At 42.1% G+C, this 21606-nt stretch overlaps 3 protein-coding genes and 1 non-coding gene across 11 annotated transcripts in view; 2 read left to right on the top strand and 2 right to left on the bottom strand.

The window, feature by feature from the left end:
- Positions 1-5295, bottom strand: part of LOC142373498 (inter-alpha-trypsin inhibitor heavy chain H3-like) — a 40339-nt gene extending 35044 nt beyond the window's left edge. For all 3 annotated transcript variants that reach the window (XM_075456782.1, XM_075456779.1, XM_075456781.1), the window contains exons 1-2: positions 5205-5295; positions 2690-2900 (exon numbers count right to left, since the gene is read on the bottom strand). The gene's annotated coding sequence lies outside the window, so the exon portion shown is untranslated. The remainder of the gene's footprint in view (positions 1-2689; positions 2901-5204) is intronic.
- trnaq-cug (transfer RNA glutamine (anticodon CUG)) lies at positions 4537-4608 on the bottom strand. Its single transcript has one exon. It is a non-coding gene; the product is annotated as a tRNA-Gln (tRNA).
- On the top strand, positions 4715-16838 carry daglb (diacylglycerol lipase, beta). The gene is made up of 15 exons (XM_075456784.1): positions 4715-5604; positions 5710-5861; positions 7293-7467; positions 7550-7817; positions 7971-8093; positions 8186-8313; positions 8436-8562; positions 8642-8725; positions 9419-9496; positions 9574-9654; positions 9906-10033; positions 10336-10404; positions 10720-10792; positions 10883-11136; positions 15825-16838. Exons 1-15 carry the CDS (start codon positions 5510-5512, stop codon positions 16018-16020), a joined length of 2031 nt encoding a protein of 676 aa, XP_075312899.1. The 5' UTR covers positions 4715-5509; the 3' UTR covers positions 16021-16838.
- Positions 16839-18056: 1218 nt separating this feature from the next.
- The window catches only part of spag9b (sperm associated antigen 9b), a 49517-nt gene continuing 45967 nt past the window's right edge, over positions 18057-21606 (top strand). For 4 of the 6 annotated variants that reach the window (XM_075456776.1, XM_075456773.1, XM_075456772.1 and 1 more), the window contains exon 1: positions 18057-18662. In XM_075456776.1, coding sequence (XP_075312891.1) covers positions 18363-18662 — 300 coding nt within the window. In that variant the 5' untranslated portion in view covers positions 18057-18362. The remainder of the gene's footprint in view (positions 18663-21606) is intronic. The other 2 variants (XM_075456774.1, XM_075456770.1) reach the window with 1 other exon arrangement.

Here is a 21606-nt window from a genome sequence, read left to right as displayed (position 1 = left end):
GACATTTCGACTTTATCCTCGACATGTCGACTTTAATCTCGACATGTCGACTTTATTCTCGACATGTCGACTTCAATCTCGACCTGTCGATTTTATTCTCGACATGTCGACTTCAATCTCGACATTTCGACTTCATTCTCGACATTTCGACTTTAATCTCGACATGTCGACTTTAATCTCGACATTTCGACTTTAATCTCGACATGTCGACTTTAATCTCGACATGTCGACTTTATTCTCGACATGTCGACTTTAATCTCGAGATGTCGACTTCAATCTCGACATGTTGACTTTATTCTCGACATGTCGACTTTATTCTTGACATGTCGACTTTATTCTCGACATGTCGACTTTAATCTCGACATGTCGACTTTATTCTCGACATTTCGACTTTAATCTCGACATTTCGACTTTATTCTCGACATGTCGACTTTAATCTCGAGATGTCGACTTCAATCTCGACATGTTGACTTTATTCTCGACATGTCGACTTTATTCTTGACATTTCGACTTTAATCTCGACATTTCGACTTTATTCTCGACATGTCGACTTTAATCTCGACATGTCGACTTTATTCTCGACATGTCGACTTCAATCTGGACATGTCGACTTTATTCTCGACATGTCGACTTTATTCTCGACATGTCGACTTTAATCTCGACATGTCGACTTTATCCTTGACATTTCGACTTTAATCTCGACATTTCGACTTTATTCTCGACATGTCGACTTTAATCTCGAGATGTCGACTTTATTCTCAACATGTCGACTTCAATCTCGACATGTCGACTTTATTCTCGACATGTCGACTTTATTCTTGACATTTTGACTTTAATCTCGACATTTCGACTTTATTCTCGACATGTCGACTTTAATCTCGACATGTCGACTTTATTCTCGACATGTCGACTTCAATCTCGACCTGTCGACTTTATTCTCGACATTTCGACTTTATTCTCGACATGTCGACTTTAATCTCGACATTTCGACTTTAATCTCGACATTTCGACTTTAATCTCGACATTACGACTTTAATCTCGACATGTCGACTTTAATTTCGACATGTCGACTTTATTCTCGACATTTCGACTTTAATCTCGACATTTCGACTTTATTCTCGACATGTCGACTTTATTGTTGACATTTCGACTTCAATCTCGACCTGTCGACTTTATTCTCGACATGTCGACTTCAATCTCGACATTTCGACTTTATCCTCGACATGTCGACTTTAATCTCGACATTTCGACTTTAATCTCGACATGTCGACTTTAATCTCGACATGTCGACTTTATTCTCGACATGTCGACTTCAATCTCGACCTGTCGATTTTATTCTCGACATGTCGACTTCAATCTCGACATTTCGACTTCATTCTCGACATTTCGACTTTAATCTCGACATTTCGACTTTAATCTCGACATTTCGACTTTAATCTCGACATGTCGACTTTAATCTCGACATGTCGACTTTATTCTTGACATTTCGACTTTAATCTCGACATTTCGACTTTAATCTCGACATTTCGACTTCATCCTCGACATGTCGACTTTATTCTCGACATGTCGACTTCAATCTCGACCTGTCGACTTTATTCTCGACATGTCGACTTTAATCTCGACATTTCGACTTTATTCTCGACATTTCGACTTTATTCTCGACATGTCGACTTTAATCTCGACATTTCGACTTCAATCTCGACATGTCGACTTTAATCTCGACATGTCGACTTTATTCTCGACATTTCGACTTTAATCTCGACATGTCGACTTTATTCTCGACATTTCGACTTTAATCTCGACATGTCGACTTTATTCTCGACACAGAACTTGTGCCAAAAAAAGGAGCCGTGTCTGAAGTTTGGAAGTTTTTTGGTTTCAAAAAATCCGACGTCGACCAAACAACCATTTTATGCAAGTGTTGTCGGGCTACAGTTTTCGCTGGAGGTGGCAACATGAGCAATTTGCTCCATCACCTTAGCCGTAAGCATGTCTTAGAATATCAAGAATGCATGAAGTTAAGGTCAGCACCCGCCACATCAGCAGGTAACACGGGGAAAGCAAAAGAAAAGTCGAGCCAAATGTCACTTCAAGACGCGTTTGCTCACCTCATTTATTTATAATACAATATATAATTATTGCAAGTTGCACTACTTTTTTGTATCGATTTTCATAAAAGATGTTTGAAATTTGCACAGTAAAAGTTCTGTATTTTGACAGCAATTGTGTTTGCATTCTGATTCCTCACTTCATTAGAAGTGTAACAGCATCATTTTGTGGGGCGTTATTCTATGATGGTAAAATAGACCATCCTAAGTTAATCTACCTCAGTAATTCTGTTCTCAATCTGTAGAAAATGCTGTGAACACCTAATTATGCATGAAAAAAAAATACAGTGAAACCGTCATACCGTGAAAAAATACCGTGATATGTATTTTTGGTCATACCGCCCAGCACTATATTACACCTATCGAAATAAATCCATTCTGTACTTTTGGCCAGGAAGACGACAGTAGCCTTTCTCTTTGATCACCAGTGTTATTACTACAATGAGATTGTGCGAGTAACACGTATCAAACCGAAAGGTAAAAGTTCAACAACTAGTCTAGTATACATCTACTATCAATATTTCCTGAAATGACAACCGTGACAGCCTGTTTACGATCATTGTGATATTGAACAATCTTACCGTAAACGGAGAAGACGACGCCGTGGCTGGAAGTTAGCCACTGTTATGTCGTTGTTGGCTAGTAATAGACGTGAGCACTCTCGCCTCATCTTGTGTCGCGAGCACTCTTGAGGTCTCGTCTCGTTTCGTTCTCGATCTCGGGAACATCCGAACGCCTCGACCGACAGCATGCGCGTTCGTGTGTTTTGAAGGCGTAGTTTCGAGGGGTGGGCTGAAGGGAGAGGCAAAGTTGTGTATTTTCAAAAATATAGCTTGCAGGAACCGTTTTTTCCAAGATCTCCGACCCCACCTTTAAGGGATACCCCTATTATTTCCACAAACATTCAGAGTTTTTAGGAATGAAAACCAGAAGCTCTCGTTGCAACTGCAACACCATTTCTAAACACCTGGTGGAGCCATGAATGGCAGAGAAGTTCTCTTTGGGCTTTCCATACATGGGCAACATTCCCAAGCAGTGTTTGAAACAAAGTTTGTGAATGTATTTGCTTGTTTTATCGTCACCAGCTGGTGGTTGGCAACACGCCTCTGTGGTAAACACTATTTGGAAAACAAGCCTTTTCAGCACTGTGGGGGATGCTAACAACTGTTTGCATTAGCACAGGGGTGTCAAACTCATTTTCACTGAGGGCCACATCAGCATAATCGTTGCCCTCAAAGGGCCAGATGTAACTTATAAATGTAACTACTCCTTAATGTTAAATAAGTCTTAATTTAAGACTTATTCAAGTTACAAATATTGCATATATATTTGCATAGATGTAAAAAAAAATATGTTTGCTTGTTGCTCTGTTATTTTATCATAAATCCGTTTAATTTGTCAGGTTATGAAAGCCACATCACTCCCATCAATCAACAATCAAACTATCCAAGTGAATAAAGAAAAATAACATCAAACACAAGTTATGACATTTACTTTGTTCAAAACTTGAAATATCAAACAAAGCAAGCTTTTACTGCCGCAAACCATCTGTGTGATGGTTAACATATTCGATCGCAGTTTGCCTTTTAATTCTCTGTGCAGTTTGTCGTTTTTCTTGAGGCCTAATGTTGGCACTCTCAGCTCCGTGTTTGGTCTCAGAATGCGAACGTAGATCGTACTCTTTGATAACCGCCACCGCCTCATAACACAAAAGACATATAGTTTTTTCTCCTTGAAGCACAAACACGTATTTGCCTTCCGATCTTTCTTGAAAAAGAAAAATTATTCTCTTCCTGGACATTTTGGGATCATCATTTGTATTTCTCAATTCCGCTTGTTGGGAAAAGTCGCATTGATTCGGAAACATTGCAGTCCAGTGGCGGGATGCCGTCACTTTGCGCGTAACATAATCGGCATGCATTGTGGGAAATGTAGTTTTTGGTCACTGCACATATTTGACTTCAATCAGACCTTTTAAGCTCTCGTGGGCCACATAAAATGACGTGGCGGGCCAAATTTGGCCCACGGTCCTTGAGTTTCACACATATGCCATAGATTAATACATATCTATGCTTGTAACTTTAGTTTTGTAAACTTGTAACTTCAGGTGGGACATTTAGTTTTCCACATTCACAAAATATTCCCACAGATACAAATATGTTTTACACATACACAATCTATTTTTACAACTTCAAAACTTTGTTACACGTGCACAAACTATTTTTACATAGAAACAAAATATTTTTACAACTTCAAAATCTTTCTGCCCCTTATGTGATCTCACAGTGACACACGTTCACGTTAACGCCTACAATGTCCATGCCGTTAATTAAGTAAAAGTATAGATTATGCGGGATGCATACATTTAGTGGTTTAATTCTACCGTTGAAGCATGTGAACAGTAGAAGAAAGATAGGATTAAAACATCAGGTTCCACCGAGATTTGAACTCGGATCGCTGGATTCAGAGTCCAGAGTGCTAACCATTACACCATGGAACCATGTGAGTGTACGACACCAACTATAGACATCAAAATCTTAGACATGCTACCAAAATGGTTTCCCATTTTACGCTCGATACAATATCATTATGTTCTATACGAATTTGACGGAGACCGAGTTTCTTATTACTTCCATAAGGAATAGGGAAAACTTGTCTTTAAGCTATCGAATGGGGGCACTGTAATGATATCATGGACAGTAAAACTACAGCAGGGGAGGAGCGAAACCGGAACTCTTGTTTTATAGTCTTCGTTGCGATGGGAAGACATATAATGACGGAAACCTCAACTGCTCTTGAAAAACAAAACAGAAGCTTTACGTGTTTTTACATGTCATTTTTAAATCCGTGACATTACAAAGCAACGCGATATTGTTGAGGGATGTGTTTATATATTCGTAGCTAAGTAGTCACGTTCATCACATGGAATTTGGAAAATTTTTTGAGAAATAGCCTTAGATTTTTTTTTCTTTTAGCAAGATAGCTAAGGTTAGAAGCTAATCATTAACGCAGCGGTATACATGTTTTCTTCTAGCTGCCGTTAGCAACACTATAAATCTTTGTACAAGCAGGTGGCTAACCTTAGTATTAACTTACATCATAATTATAGACCGGGGTTCCTCGCCTCACGTTACATTTGTCAACGTTAGCAATCACGCCCATCTGTTGGAATATCCAGTGTTAGCTAGCGGAAATTATTTGGGCTAGTTATTGCAACAGAGGAAGTATAACGTGACAATAAACGGGTGAGGACCGTTGCCAGTTGGTGTAGGTGCTACTTTGGCAGTGAAGTCATGTCTGACGTTATGCGTCTGTTGCTCAAGAGAATCCCACCCCATGTCACAGCCGGCTAAAAGGTTCAGTTCGGGCCACTGAGGGATTTCGACGTGATTACCTGCAAAATGCCTGGAATGGTGGTGTTCGGACGGCGGTGGGGGATCGCCAGTGACGATCTCGTCTTCCCTGGCTCGTTTGAACTAATGCTCCGTGTGCTTTGGTATGTTGTTTACTTCTCTGATTCTCAGAGAGCACCTTCATGACATAATCTTGACTCATTTCACACCAAAATGCAATTGTGATGTTTGCTGCAATTTCTCTCCAGGTGGCTTGGCACCGTGGTCCTATTCACTTATCACAAGGGTCATTTCGAGTGTAACGGAAGAGGAGTTCTCCACAGTTACCTGGTCGGGCTGTTGGTTGTGCTCGCCCTCATCATCCTGTCGCTATGTGCCATCGTCTATGTCAGCGCTCAAGGTACCGAGCTGTCTTGTGTTTGCTTTAAGTAGATGAGTAGGTATGAACAACGCGTTTAAAGGTGGAAATGGCAGGATAACAGAGCAGATGCGGTGGCAAAATAACAGGATATTGTGTAATATGAGATGCAGGAAGAGTGCATGACTGCTGCTCCTCAACACAGATTTAAGAAGCGGGTGGGAAACTGTAAGTGTGCCGTCCTTTAAAAACAGTTTTAAAGCTTTTTTTCATCATTTACATTCTTTGTATAAGTCCAGTGCCACTTGCATAGATTTTGTAGTATATAAAGTGGATATACTTACTTCAGCGGAACCATCCCCCTAGCTACTGTGTTACCTTTAGGTTATCTGCCAGCGCGTTGATATGTAACATTGAGACTACAGTAAAGTCATGTTCATTCTACCTCCGAGTTGAATCCTTTATTTTCATGTTGGAGTAAAGACACAACAGATTTCCTTTTGGCAATTAAATTTCCCCGTCTCAGGATGCTCTGATGAAACATCGGAATATTTTAGCCGTGGGGCTACTGCAACAGCTTTTGTAACATTATGATAACGCAAAACCAGTCGGCATGCTTATTACTAGTCTAACAAAAAAATGTTGGGACCTAAGTCATCCCACAGCTGGAATGTTAGGGAGTCGTGTGCAGTTGGGCTTTTACCAACTGAATTCATCTTTTTGTATCTCTTGTGGTTCCTGCAGAGTTTCTGTTCATCTAGCTTTTTGTTTCCAGGGAATGTTCACGTCTCAAGTGCAGTGATATCACTGGCAAAACGTTGACCTGTAAAATATTCCGAATACTTTTGTTAAAACTAATGTTGTGAGTGCGATTTCCCCTGTACACATAACTCAGATTAGCCATTGAACACAGGCCTTCTCTTGCTCTTTCACCCAGTGTGACTGTCATTGCAATAGAACTTAAGGGTTTTCTCTCAAATCGCCCCAGAACCCAGGGCACACCCATCCAAACTCCAGCTAACCTCCATTGTAGATTAATAAAACAAACACCTGTGAGTCCAGAACAAGATTCTACCAGTAATGGTTCAATAATTCTTTCAATGTGACTCAGGTTTTGCGCTTTTTTTTGAGGCTCTATTCCTTGTCTGCCCCTGTCTGCTCAACAGAGCGGCGCTCTGTTCTACCCCTCACACCCTGACCCTGTATAGTCTCCCACTCTGTGTCGTCTCTGATCAGAACTCATCAAGCAAGGCAACAAATGAGGTGTTAAAGGGCCAGCAGGAAGAATTTGTCAGTCCGACTTTTTTAAACGAAGCTTAGCTCTTTTGATTCAGACTTTTTAAAGAAAAACATTTCAGAACTTTTCGAGCTGTGTAGACAAAGTAGGAATCTCAACAGGCAGCAGCTGCATTGACACCCTTCAGAATTTCTTTTTTTACCCTGATTTCACAGACCTGTATGATTTTCCCTCAGGTACCATTACAAACCCCGGCCCGCGGCGCTCTATGCCTGCACTGGTGTACCTCCGAGCTCTCCTCTACATCCCTGAGCTGGTGTGGGCCTGTCTGGGAGCCGTCTGGGTGTCTGATGACGGCAGAGGTTGCGATCCTGCCACAGTGGGTGCAGTCATTGCCGCAGTGGTTGCCAGGTAGCGTTATTGTTACTGCTATTTTTAATTGATTTAATTGAATTCAGCAAAGTTTTTCTCATATCCACTCTGGTTACAACAGCTGGATCATCCTGCTGTTCACGGCGCTGGGTGTAGTGTTCGTCTTCGATCCGCTGGGCAGCCCCCGCTCTCAGCATGCCACGCTGGAGCCGCTGGGAGTGCGAGACATGGAGAGCAGTGAGGGCAGCCAGTTCCTGTCCACTGCTCGCTCCGTGGCTGTGAAAGTGTGGGAGAGCAGGCTGCGGCTCTTCTGCTGCTGTCTGCCGCAGGACGAAAGCCACCGAGCAGCCTTCTCCAGCATCGCACAGCTCTTCAGCGACTTCTTCTCTGTAATGGGCCAATTCTGCTTCTGTTAGATAGGGCATAAATTTGTTCAAAAGGCTGCAAAGAGAATAGAATAAGAATGGAAAAAAGTAGTGACAATCTACGGGTGTTTGGCTGACTCTTACCACATCCTCTGTGTTATGATGCATATGTTGCAGGACACGGACCTGGTTCCCAGTGACATCGCAGCTGGCTTGGCTCTGCTGCATCAGGAGCAGGATAAGGTGGAGCAAAGCAGAGACCCAGATGCCATTGTTACTCATAGCCCTTCCTCTCCACTTGTAAGTCATCACTCACAGAGAACAGCAGAGCTCAGATTAGACAAGAAGGAAGTCTTCTCATTTGCGTTCACACTGGCTTTTGCTATTTGAAGGGACAAGATGTGGAGACGGAGTTGGAGAAAGCGGCCCACTGCATGCAGTTTGCTGCAGCAGCTTACGGCTGGCCACTGTACATTTACTCCAACCCCTTTACCGGACCCTGCAAACTCAGCGGAGACTGGTAAGATGCTGTCTTTGGTTGGATGAGTCATGTTAGGATGACGCCTGCCTGAAAGAAAAGTTGCTCCATGCTACATTAGCCTTGGCGTGACCTTAATCCGAACATGCATCTGCGTGTTTCAGCTGCAGCAGCCGCACTGCTGAGTATGACATCGTCGGGGGCGACCACCTCGACTGCCATTTCTCATCCGTCCTGCACAGCACTGGTTTGCAGTACAGAGACTTCATCTATGTCAGCTTCCACAACCAAGTAGGAGATTCAGAAGTAGGTCCCGTGTTCACGGTTTGCCAGCCTTTGTGATTATCTAATTAAACCTGGTGTGCTACAGATCTTTGAGATCCCCTTTTTTGTGGCTCTGGATCATAAGAGAGAGGCTGTCCTGGTGGCTGTCAGAGGAACACTTTCACTGAAGGTGAGAACCCAAACTTCAACTTTTTAGGGAATCATGTATGAGTGATATCAAATATCTGGTTAAAAACTTTCATTCTAAAATATACTTGCAGCAAGTTTGATCAGGATCGGAAATGCAGTTTTCTATGTGTATAGATGAATATTTATTATCTGTGTTGCCCTCTTCTCTGTAGATGCTGTGCATTTATTGTGCTCTCTGTCTCTTCCTGTTTCCTCCTCCCTTCACTGTTCATTTGAACGACTGATAGCCGTGTAGCGGGTAGAAAAGACTGATAAACATATACCGGTCAGCCATATGTTATGGCCCATAACATAACGATCACTGATGGGTAAGAGCCATGGCTTGGCTCACTGACGTATGCAGGGAGTGAAAGCTGACCTGTGCTGTCTGATCCGGTAGAGGAGCTACTGTAGCTCAGACATGCTGGTTCAGGTAGAGGTGTCAGAACACACAGCGCATCGCGGGTTGTTGCATATGGTCCTGTGTAGACGCCAACCTGTCGGGATGACCATGCTGAACCATTTCCATGATGAAAGTTCCTGCAATGGAAGAAGGTGGCCTGTGCTCATGAATCCCATTTTGTTGTATATGGTGTGGATGGAACAGTCCTTTGGGTTGCTTGCCTGTGGTGGGCCTCATGGGTAATCAATTCCTGAGTGTTTTCCTTGGTCTCATGCGATGTGTATCCCGCAGGATGTCCTGACAGACCTGTCGGCGGAATGTGAGAACCTGCCCGTAGAAGGAGTGTCTGGAGCCTGCTACGCTCACAAAGTGAGGCTCGCTAAACCCGTCTGTGTCACGGTTTGATCCAAGTGTGTGTGTTTTAACAGATAAAATGTGTCCCGCAGGGCATGTCCCAGGCAGCGGGCTACATCTACAAGAAGCTGATCAATGATGGCATCCTGAACCAGGCATTCTCCATCGCACCGGTAGGCGGGGGTCTGTTTGCAGGGGTGACTGCATTCATCCTGCGATTATAAAGAACCTCTGCTCTCAATAAACTATGCTATAGTTTAGTTTCATAGCACAAATCTATATGAGGATCAAACAATTATTGATTATTTTTCCTGTTACCATATGGAACAGCATGTTTACTTGAGCTAGGCTGACTTCCCATAACAGACAGATTGCCGCTAATCTCCTGAATACGCTGCATGCTTGTGTCTTCCTGTGTTTGCAGGAGTATAAACTGGTCATCACTGGTCACAGTCTGGGCGCTGGCACCGCTGCAATCCTGGCTATCCTTTTACGCAACTCCTTTCCCTCCCTGCAGTGCTACTCGTTCTCGCCACCAGGGGGTCTCCTGAGGTAAGGCAGAGAGTCAGAGGGCCCAGAACCAAACTGTACAGAGGTCAGAGGTCGGGACTGATTTTAAACTAGTGTGGCAGTTGCAAGTGGAGGCTTCGGGAGGGTTGCCTGGTGTAAAATAAAATCAACCAATGTGTGCAGCTCTAACTGTTCGTTGGAGCAGGATGGTTAGAAACGTTTCTGTTCCGTGTTTGTCCAGCATGTCACTGTTTTTCACTTCCTGACATTTGTTAATCTCGACATTTCCTCATATGTACATCAACAGTGAAATGTTATTGTTGCCTTACTTTCTGTGTGTGCAGTAAAGCCTTAGCTGATTACTCCAAGGACTTTGTGGTGTCGGTTGTTCTGGGAAAGGATCTGGTTCCGCGGTAAGAATGACAGAAAGCTCTTTAACTGTACATTCTGCTGCAGTCGCTCGCCTATTATCAGTATTCACAGTGAGTCTTTAAAGGTAAATACATGTTAGTGTGTTGGCAGCACTGCAGTCATGTTTTCAGAGGACAAGTACCAATGCATTGTGGCAAACGGACTATTATAGGCCTCTGTGTGATGTGGACTCTATATTTGGCTCTTCCCTGTTATTTCAGGCACAGGAGACGACTTTGAGCGCAGTCTACACGCTCCTATTCTGTTCTGCTTTGCAATATTCTTTTAATCAGTCTGATTTCTTTCTTGTCGCACAGATTGAGCATTCCTAACATGGAGGATCTGAAGAGAAAGATACTTAAAATAGTTTCAAACTGCAATAAGCCCAAAGTAAGAACCCTCTGGTGTTCACACGTTTGTAAAGCGTCACACATTGACACCGTCTGGCGGGGACATTTATGCCATCCTTCTGCGTTGTAGTACCGTATCCTGCTGCAAGGGTGTTGGTACGAGCTGTTCGGAGGAGACCCTGACGATTTTCCCACCGAGATGGACAACAGGAGGGAGGAGCAGCTCAGCCAGCCACTCCTGGGGGAAGAGTCTCTGATGATTCGCCACTCGTCGTCCTATCAGAGCCTGGCGTCGGATGACTCACCCGCCCACACAGCTGCGCACTTGCCTCTCTTCCTGCCTGGACACATTCTGCACATCACAGAAGACGGACCTTCAAGGAGGTCAGTCAGCTGATGTTTGATTTCTGATTTCACTTCAAAACAGAGTTTCTGTGATCAGGAAACAGGGCTCACGTGCGCCCCTAGTGGTGGTTTGAAACAGGGTGTTTCTGGTGCTTCAGTACTGGTGGAGCAAAAAAAACCAGGAATGAAACAATCTGGATTTGACATTTTGTAAAAATGAAAAGTCAGTGACGCACACAGGTGGTGCTTAATGTTCACATTCTAAATTTATCTTGTAATAAACTTTTAAAAAGGTAAATATTTAACAATGACCCTATAATTATCTTAACACTATGAAGGCACCTCCAAAAGTACGTCCCATCCCATCAGCAGCAGGGTGAATGACTGAGAACAGATGACCAACAGACACTGCATCCCATCAATGTCACAACACCGCACACACACACGTACACACACGCACACACACGTACACACACGCACACACACGTACACACACACGCACACACACGTACACACACACACGTACACACACACACGCACACACACACACACGCACACACACGCACCCACACGCCTCCACACAGACACACACACGCATTAGGATATTATCAAAGAAAATCATCTGGTCCTTACCAAGTCTTGAAATGAGGTAAATAAAACCTCAGATACAACAACACATGGAAAATGAGGCCATGCTATCATCAGTCAAACGTCCAACTGAGATCAGGAACTTTGAACTGAAAGCGAACTGAAAATATTTATTGCTGCTGATCTGAAATACTCCTTCCTTTTTATCACTTTTGTTGAACCAAACGGAAACACACTTTCAAGCTGACTAAACTTGAACTAACTACAATCGCAATGAAGTGTGTGGAGAACCAAAATGTGTTTTTATTGTTTCAAACAGAGAATCAATCATAAGAAAAAAACTGGAATGGGTCGGAGCTGGGACACGGCCCACCCAGTGGCAACACATGCAGTACTTAATGTACACATCAGCTGACATTTCAAATGGCATCATTTTCTTCCCAGCTGACACCTCAGCTTTATCCTTCCCCTCGATTAAATCTGCTCCGTCTAAAGTGATTCGAACTGCTTTTTGGTGCCTGCACTGAAGTCGACACTCAGTTCACGCACTTGAAATGCTCATTTGCCTCATCTGTAAACTCCAGATCCATTTGTCACCAATTCACGGGCTGACATCTCAGCTGTTTAGTGCAGAACAAAATAAAAGCAGAAAGTAGAGAGATTTCAATGGCTGACATCCCACAAAAGACCCATCAAACATGCAGCACATGTTTCAGTTCTCTCAGCGGCTATGTGAACGTGCACAGCAATATTCAGGCTACTGACTTAGATCTGAAGAAGACAATATTCTGATGTGTGCCTGAATGTTCCAGAACACAGTGTGATAAATAAGCAATGGCCTCATTGCATCCCCATATGTCAATGTATGATCCACACGTCCCCCCCTGAGTGTCAAAAGATTCAATATGGCTGCCATGCTACATGATCTTAGATCAAAGACTTTTGGGCTCAATCTTCTCGATTTCCTCGATTTCTAACACTGGGAAAACATTTCACTTGTGGAAAAAGAGAATCAGGATTGGAAATGAAGGTTCCGAGTGTGGCTCAGCCATGAGAATGAAAGAGTCGTCTGAAAATTTTTGGAGTCGTCTTTAAATGTTACTTCATCTTCAGAACAGATTTCTGTTCAGAATGCATCGATGAGTGTTGCTCTGACATTGTCACGACTCGCTAATGTCCAGCCCTCATCTGAAATGCCAACCCAAGGAAGCGTTATTCTTTTTTATAATTGTTTGTAGATACAAAATGCTGAAAAGCCTTTTTTGGTTCGTTGAAATATGATCAAACAATGATTGTTTTGACTACAAAGCTAACATACCAGACTCGCACTGTTCACTGCAAATCCAAGTTTCCAAGCCTGAATTCCAGTATCCTTGATGAACAGCAGAAATCCATTTGGCTCTCTTCCCTTTACTTTTTGTAAGTTTGTAAAAATAAAAAAATGGACAGCAACTCTTCGGTTTATCTCAGTTTTATTTATTTAGCGCCAAATCACAACAAGTGTCAATCTCAATGCACTTCAATGATACTGTCCAATTCAAGACAATTAGAATCTAATTCATTGTAATACGATGATACTCAAGTCAAATGCAATTAATTAAACTCCAAATTGGTCCAATTCATACAGAGCCAATTCTTTAAAAAGTAGCATAGCAAAGGAAACCAACAGATTGCACCCAAACTTCTCTTCGAGCCAATGTCCCGCCCTGAGCGTGCACGAGGCGACTGTGGAAAGAAAAAAACCACTCTTTTAACAGGAAGAAACCTCCATCAGAACCAGAACCAGGAAGGGCGGCCATCTGCCTTGACAAGCTGGGGGCTGAGAGGACAGGAAAGAGGGGACCACAAGCACCGTAACACCAGGCCAGGCATACCTGCTGAGAGAGAGAAACACAAGTTAATGACAACAATGATGTTACATGGAGAGTAAAGGGAGCATAGGGAGGAGAGGTGCATCATGGGAGGTTCTCCAGCAGTCGAGGGCCGTTTCTCAGTATGCGTACTTGTCTGTACTTGTGTTCTCGTGTACTTCTGAAACGTCATCACTTAAGGATAAAGTACTGTTCCAATTCAAAGTGCGCATCCAGACAAGTAGGCTCCACATTCCCGGATGTGTACTTGCTCTGCACATTTTATGGAGGAGGCTTCTGTGGTGACTTGTGGACTTCAGACAGCTTCCTGTCCCAGAAAGCAGTGCGGCACAAGCGAAGATAGCGGAGGAGAAAGCACATAACTTTAAATTCTGCTGGGAAATGTTACGTAAAGCATACCAACAGCAACTGTAAGCACAACTCTGTCCTTTTTTAATCTTTTTTCTACAAATGTTTTTATTTTTGGCGGCAACGTCTTTGACGTTGATCAAGTACGCTTCCGTTCCAAATGCATAATGAGCGTACTTAAGTCCTTCAGTCCTCAGAAGTTTGTAGTTTCTAAGCGTACTTGGTATTGAGAAACGGCCTCGGCCTATAGCAGCTTAACTATGGGATGTTTCATGTTTCCTCTTCATTCAGTGATGTTTTTATTTTTTTTTACGAGCTGAGGTCAAATCACGATCTTATGATTTAATTTCGTTCTTTGAATATCATGATGATCGCGATGACCAATATATCGCTACACCTCCCATCAGAAGGCACCTCGTTGCTTCATTTATCACTTACTCAAAATGGGATTTTACTTAAAGCGATACTCCGGAGTAGATTCAACCTGGGGTCATTTGAACCGTGATATCCAGCCAAGTAGCCCACCCGCAGTTTTTTTGATATTTGCTGAACATCAGCTGAGTTACTGAGTTATCCCGAATAGCTTAGTACAAGGGTTAATGGATCCTGGCAGTATCTCCAAAATTACCACACTAAAATCACATGCCATGACACCAAACTTCTACAGTAGTACAAATATGGTCTGTACTCACAAAACAATGCATTTGGAAGTTTGAAAATAGTCCAGGAGTTTATTATTATCAACACAAGCCTAATAGCTTCTCTGCTGCTAAAGCTGCGTCGACGTCACTTCTGGGAGCTGGGAGCTTCAAAGTAAGATGAGGGTTGATCTACTACTGTAGACGACAAAGTATATGCTATATTCTACATGTTTTTTTTATGAATTTTTATGTTGTAGAGGTGTGAAATTATTTTATCAATGGAGAAATTGAGCAGCCTTGCTTTGTTGTCTACAGTAGTAGATCAACCCTCATCTTACTTTGAAGCTCCCAGCTCCCAGAAGTGACGTCGACGCAAAAAAGCTATCAGGCTTGTGTTGATAATAATAAACTCCTGGACTATTTTCAAACTTCCAAATGCATCGTTTTGTGAGTACAGACCATATTTGTACTACTGTAGAAGTTTGGTGTCATGGCATGTGATTTTAGTGTGGTAATTTTGGAGCTACTGCAAGGATCCATTAACCCTTGTACTAAGCTATTCGGGATAACTCAGTAACTCGGCTGATGTTCAGCCAATATTGAAAAAACTGCGGGTGGGCTACTTGGCTGGATATCACGGTTCAAATGACCCCAGGTTGAATCTACTCCGGAGTATCGCTTTAAGGCCACAAGAAAGGGCTGTTGACGTGACAATGTGTTATTCAGAGTAAGATCTGAGTATCGCTGCACGTGTTCAGTGCACGTCGCCAGTCACAAACCAAAGTCAAGCAGAATTTGCAGGTTGTGGCAAAGATAATCATGGGTCCTAACTTGTGTTGAGGATCCCATCATTTTATTTTATTTTTCTTTAAAACAGCATCTCGTTCGTGCGAAGGGTTTGTTTTCATCCAGATTTGAAATGATACACATGTGAAATAAAGTGACTTTGAGCAAACGGCACAGTTTGAAGATTAGACTTTAGAACCCCGTCAAGCACGGCTTATCTTCCGACTGCATGAAAACTGAAAATCTGGTCTGTTCTTCTGATAAATTGTGTACTTTTGGTGATGAAAAAAACTAGGGTTAATTCAAAGGCTCCATCATAAGACTTCCCTCTTCTTGCATTTTGTCTGCCAGCTTAACAGTCCACGTTTTGTCAGGTGTTTCAGCAGCCAGCGCACCTTTTTTCAGGAAAGTATCGCCATCTTAAAGACGAGCAGCTGGGACATAGATTGAACACTCAGTTACTTCCTCCCTTTTCTTTCTTCTTTCCCCTCAGATCCTGTTTCTCCCAGGTCCGGCACCGTGCGGAATGGTCCAACGAAATGGCGTTCAGGAGTATTTTGATCAGCCCCAGGATGCTTTCGGATCACATGCCCGATGCCATGCTCAGAGCGCTCAACAGTCTGACCAGCGACAGACCCTTCTCGCTCTGCCCCTCCTCTTCAAACGACAGCCAGCACAATGTAATCTGAGATGCGCTGCGGGGACTCACTTCTTGCGTCCGTGCTCCCAGACTCCATGGGATCTCGAGCCAGCTTCTGTTTGCGTCTGATCCGGGACAGTTTCAACTACTTCGCTTGGCCTGTAATCCCAACCTTCCCTTTCACGTTTTGGTCCCCACGCCTGATTATTAGACTTCTCAAGCATATAACATTTGTACCCGATTGTGATAATGATGGAAGACACAAAACTGTGGAGGGTTGCTACTGTGATTGTCAAGAATGAGTCTGATTGGAGCGAGAAACGCACGGGGAGCACTGGGGCTCAATTGTTCGGTTGCACTTTTAATTATTTTCTCCAAGAAAAAAGAAACAGAGGTTTATTTAGCCTTTTAGTTACTCCGTGAACAACTTTATGCCATGATCTCTGAATGTGTTTAGCTGTGACGTCAGTGTGTGATGTTTTGTGCCGTGTGAGTGGTGTATGGTTGGTAAAGGCTGCCTCCCTCTGCCACTGAAAGCTTAGTTTTTGTTTTGTTTTTCAGAGCGACTTAAGAGCAGTCTGACTGACAACGACTAGGGAAAGAAAGTTAGGATAAGTTTCACTTCAAAAGGTGGTTGTGTAGTAATTGTAGTTACCGTGTCTTGTGTTTCATTGTCTTGAGTCACCAGGGTGAACAGTGCCTATGCATTTAGGTAGAGTGAGACAACGGCATTACCTTACAGAAAGGCGGTTCTGCCGTTTGAATAGTGCATGGTGTTGTTATGGCACAAACATGACAGTCATGAGAGACGTGTGTATATATATGTGTATATATATATATGTATATGTATATGTATATATATATATATGTGTATATATATGTGTATATATATATATATATATATATACACATATATAAAAAAAAGAATGTTCTTACACATTTTGTGGTTATCCATTTACATGCCATGGATATTGAATCTTTTTTTTTTTTCTCCAGGTAATCTATAATGTTAAAATTTGAATCAGCTGATGCCTGCTTGGAAGTATTTCACACCCTCACATAAATGCATTTGACCCCTTGGTGCAAATAAAAGCATTTGTGAGCTACGTTCATTTCCCCCCATTCCTTTCAATCCTCTGAAATTACAATAACAGAAGCCCATCAGCTTAAAAGAAACGATGAGTATGTGTTCTGAACCCATATGAGTAACTGGAGGGCGTATAATTATGAAAAGGAATTGTCACCTCCATCCCATCCGGTCTTTTTTAGCATGTGACGTCAGCACAGCGTCCAGTCACCAGCACATGACAAATTCAAGTGATGCTCGTAAGTCCTTTGCAAAACTCTCGACTTGTTCAATGATAGTGCGCTCAGCTATGCGGTTGCCTCAAAAACACACTTCGACCCTTTTCTATGGAAGTTTTTCTGTGCTATCATTTTGAATATGAATTTCTAATATTGAATTTTTACAGCATCAAAATCAGACTTTGAATTTAAAAAACCAACAGTGTAAAAAAAAAAAAAGCAATTTCTTAAAAAAAAAAAAAAAAAAAAGTGTAAAAAAAAAGTGTAAAAAAATTCAACTTAAAAAAATTCAGTGGAAGATGTTGAGTCTGGTTCTTTTTCCACTGCATTTTTTGAAGTTGATTTTTTTTTTTTTTTTTTTTTTTTTTACTGAATTTTTTTTTTACACTGTTGGTTTTTCAAATTCAAAGTCCGATTTTGATGCTGTAAAAATTCGATATTAGAAATTCGTATTCAAACTGATGGCACAGAAAAACTTCCATACCAAACGTTCAGATAAAACTGCGTCTGAACTTTTGGCATTTTCTTGAAACCACGAGTTTGTTTATTTCGATGCTGTTTATTCTCCACCCCCAAAGCGTCACCCAACTGTAACTATGCTATATATATGAACAAAAACAAGCCTTTTTTTTTTTTTTTAGTTTAACAAGCGCAGGCTACGTTTGCTACTAATCTGTGGCAACACGACATACTTGATTACATGTGCTTATACTAAAGGGGTTCCTTCTGCTCTGTACTACTTTTTCCGAGTCTTGAACTGCGCTCATTGCCATTTTTTCGACAGTACCTGAATGCAGCAGCAGAAGCTCATCTGGTGGATAGGGAAACTAATCAGGAGCAAAGTAAAGACTTTTCAATACTGCTAGCTACTAGGTTAGCGCGGCTTTAAAGTCAGCCGTCCAAAAGACACTGGAATACAGACCTTGTTTATGAAGTGCAGGGTCTTATCCGTAAAAAAAAAACTACATTCGAGCTATGTTTTGAGAGCGCAGTTTTGCCGTTAGCGAAACAGACTCCGTCCAGACGAGGCTTGTGGCTAGCTCATAAACATTAGCTGGGAAAGAAGTTGTAAGTGGAGGCAAGAAAATGGAGCTGGACGACGTAGTCCTGTATCAGGACGACTCGGGCAACTCTACCATGATGTCCGACCGGGTCTCGGGTCTGGCCAGCTCGATATACCGCGAATTCGAGCGGCTCATCGAAAAGTACGACGAGGACGTGGTGAAGGAGCTGATGCCGCTGGTCGTCGCCGTGCTGGAGAACCTGGACTCGGTTTTCGCCGTCAACCAGGAGCACGAAGTGGAGCTGGAGCTGCTCAAGGAGGACAACGAGCAACTCGTCACCCAGTACGAACGGGAGAAATCTCTGAGAAAACACGTAGAGGAGGTGGGTCTCACTCTTATCACTGCCAAACTAATTTATGACCCGGATTAAAGATTAAAGGCTGGAATTAAGTGCTTTAGCGTGAAAAGATTATTATGCCGAACCCAGTTGGAAAATCTGGCATTTCGCTCAACACGAATAATGTAAAATCTTATTGTGATTTCGAACTTTTTCGTAATTAAACGCCTCATTGTTTATATCGTCATACACATAGACCCCTCCAAAGTCAACTTCTGAAGAGGAATTACACTTCTAAACATGTTGGCGAAACTTTCCTCCTTTTGTAGGCAAAATTTGGCGTAAAATTCAGTGAGTAACCGGTGAAATGAGGCTCCAATGGGATAGTGTTGCTCAGACAATCCCAACTGCGTGGGTTGGATGTGCTCCCAAATGACAAGTCTTGAGTTTCTTTGACAACAACAACAAAAAAAAGTTTCAGTGCAATCTGTTGGTTTCCTTAGCTAGGAAATTGTTTTTGAATTGGCTCTATATGAACGAATTGGATTATTTCATGAATAATTATGATTACAATTAATTGAATTCCAATTGGCTTGAATTGGACTTTATTATCTAAGTGCCTTGAGATGACATTGGTTGTATTTGGCGCCAAGGGCGTAACTTTGGGTCTACCATTGGGGGGGTTAAACTCGCAGCATATTTATTTATTTATTTAATCATTTTCTTGCTCGCTAATTTGCCATTCCTGTGTTAGAAATACATTGTGATACTTTTACTGATTTAGGCTACTTAACGTAACTGCAGCAGTTCACTTCACTATTTATGCCATAACGACACAGTAGTTAAATTCAGTGTTTAAGCACTAGCCAACATTGGCAGATGACAAGAACTTAAAGATTAATCAATTTCATCACTGTATTGGCACCTACATGCAGCAAATGTATTATGCACAATGCAACTCTCGATACATCACACAATACAGGGTGGCACACTGGAGAGCAGCTTGCACCTTTATTCTGAACTGATTTCACATATTGCCCACTTACTATCACATTAAGATTGCTATAAATTAATAATAATATTATTAAAGGAGTCAGACCTGTTACTGATGGTGAACTTGTCTTTAATGTCGGGTGTGTTTCCAGAGCCACTAAAAAAAAAGCTGTAATCAAACCTCTGCTGAAAAAGGACAATCTTGACAAGACACAAATGAACAACTACAAGCCTATCTCAAATCTCCCTTTTTTAAGTAAGATCATTGAAAAAGCGGTTTTTCAACCACTTAATTACTTTTTAAAACAAAACAACTGCTATGACACCTTCCAGTCAACTCTTAGACAGAACCACAGCACTGAGACTGCTCTGACAAAGAGTTTAACAACATATGTCTGAATACAGACGGTGGAAAAATGTCAGTCTTAGTTCTACTAGATCTCAGTGCTGCATTTGATACAGTTGACCACAATATATTACTGAAACGACTGGAAAACTGGGCGGGTTGAACAAATTTCACGGAAAAACATATGTTTTGACTGTTAAGCCCGGTGAAGATTTAACACATTAGCAGTCATTCCAGTTGTCAACGCCGCTTAAAAAGGTGATTTTCTTCTCTTCTAGCATTATCCTGACAGGAGAACCATGCCAACTTTGGATGCAGTTATCTTAGCGATAGCAATAGCCTCAATATACATATCGTTGGAAACTTAGTTTATGGCCGTTCATGTGAGCACAATAACTTAGTTTTGTAAATTTTACCAAAGCGACTGGTTTCGCCTTGCAGGATCACATATAAGGAAAACATGAGGTGAACGTCTTGGTATGTTCAAGATTTTCGCGCTAGCTTTGTGAACTTTCTGAGCAGCCGTCACAGCCCTTTTCCATCAATTTAACTCTCGTTAATCCACCTCTTAGCACAACAAACCCCTAAAAAGTGTGACTGTTTTGGAGCAAACAGCAACTTAAGATACAGTTCAGTGACATTGGTTCTACACAGTGATCCCTGGCACCCTCTGGCACCACTCACCAGGTCCAGCGGCTGCGCATAAACAAACTTTCGGTAGAGAAATTGGGTTGGGTAATACCAAGTAGTCGGTTTGGGGGGGGTTACATTACAGATTATTTAAAACATGATACTATCTTGAAATGAAATGAATGAATAAAGAAAACAAACAAAAGTTATTCATTCAGAATTTTATGATATTTTTTGATGATTTGATGATATTGGGGGGTTATATTAGCTGGATCTGATTTTTGAGGGGGTCATGACCCCCGTAACCCCCGTGCAAATTACGCGCATGTTTGGCGCTATATAAATAAAAATGAATTGAATTGAATTGAACATAAAGTCCGTCCTGTTACGGGGGACTCTGATATTCAAAGCCGAGGCTCGCACTGTACTCCTGCTGCGAGTCACCATGGGTTCATCTGATGAGAGAAGAGTCCGAAATTTGGTTTTCCAGGTGGCTGCCTCTGCATCCAACAAATGACTAATGACCCTCTGACTTGTTGCTATGTTCTTCATCACCACGGATAGGTGTGTGCTGGCAACGGTGACATATTTAGCCATGTTTAGCTGCTGTTGCATCACCCGTTTCCCCTCACAAGTCGCCATAAATCTTCAGTACACAGACTATAGGATTGGTTTGGTTTAAAAAAATAAAATCTCATCTCTTAGCCGTGTTCCTTTGTACTTCTGTTCAACTTGTCCTTTTTACTGTCTGTTCCTAAAAACAAAGCTGTGACAGAGTATGGAAGGAGCTGTAACTGTAATGATGATACCGGGTTATACAGATGCTTATGGGACAAGGTTGCAAGTCACCTCAGACACAAACCAATGTGATGTGTTTGTCTGAATGTGTTAAATCTTCTTAAAAAGTTTGCTTAAGGCAATAGAGCAGTAGCCTGGGCGAAAGCCGACTGTTGACGCCGTCAAACTGTCTGGAAAAACCCAATAGGAATCTGTTTCCATGGAGGGTGGGACCTTACTCAG

This window comes from Odontesthes bonariensis, chromosome 23 (assembly GCF_027942865.1).
Source record: "Odontesthes bonariensis isolate fOdoBon6 chromosome 23, fOdoBon6.hap1, whole genome shotgun sequence".
Lineage (NCBI taxonomy): Eukaryota > Metazoa > Chordata > Actinopteri > Atheriniformes > Atherinopsidae > Odontesthes > Odontesthes bonariensis.
Note: the sequence above shows the minus strand (reverse complement) of the source record. Positions and strands in the feature narration are given on the sequence as shown.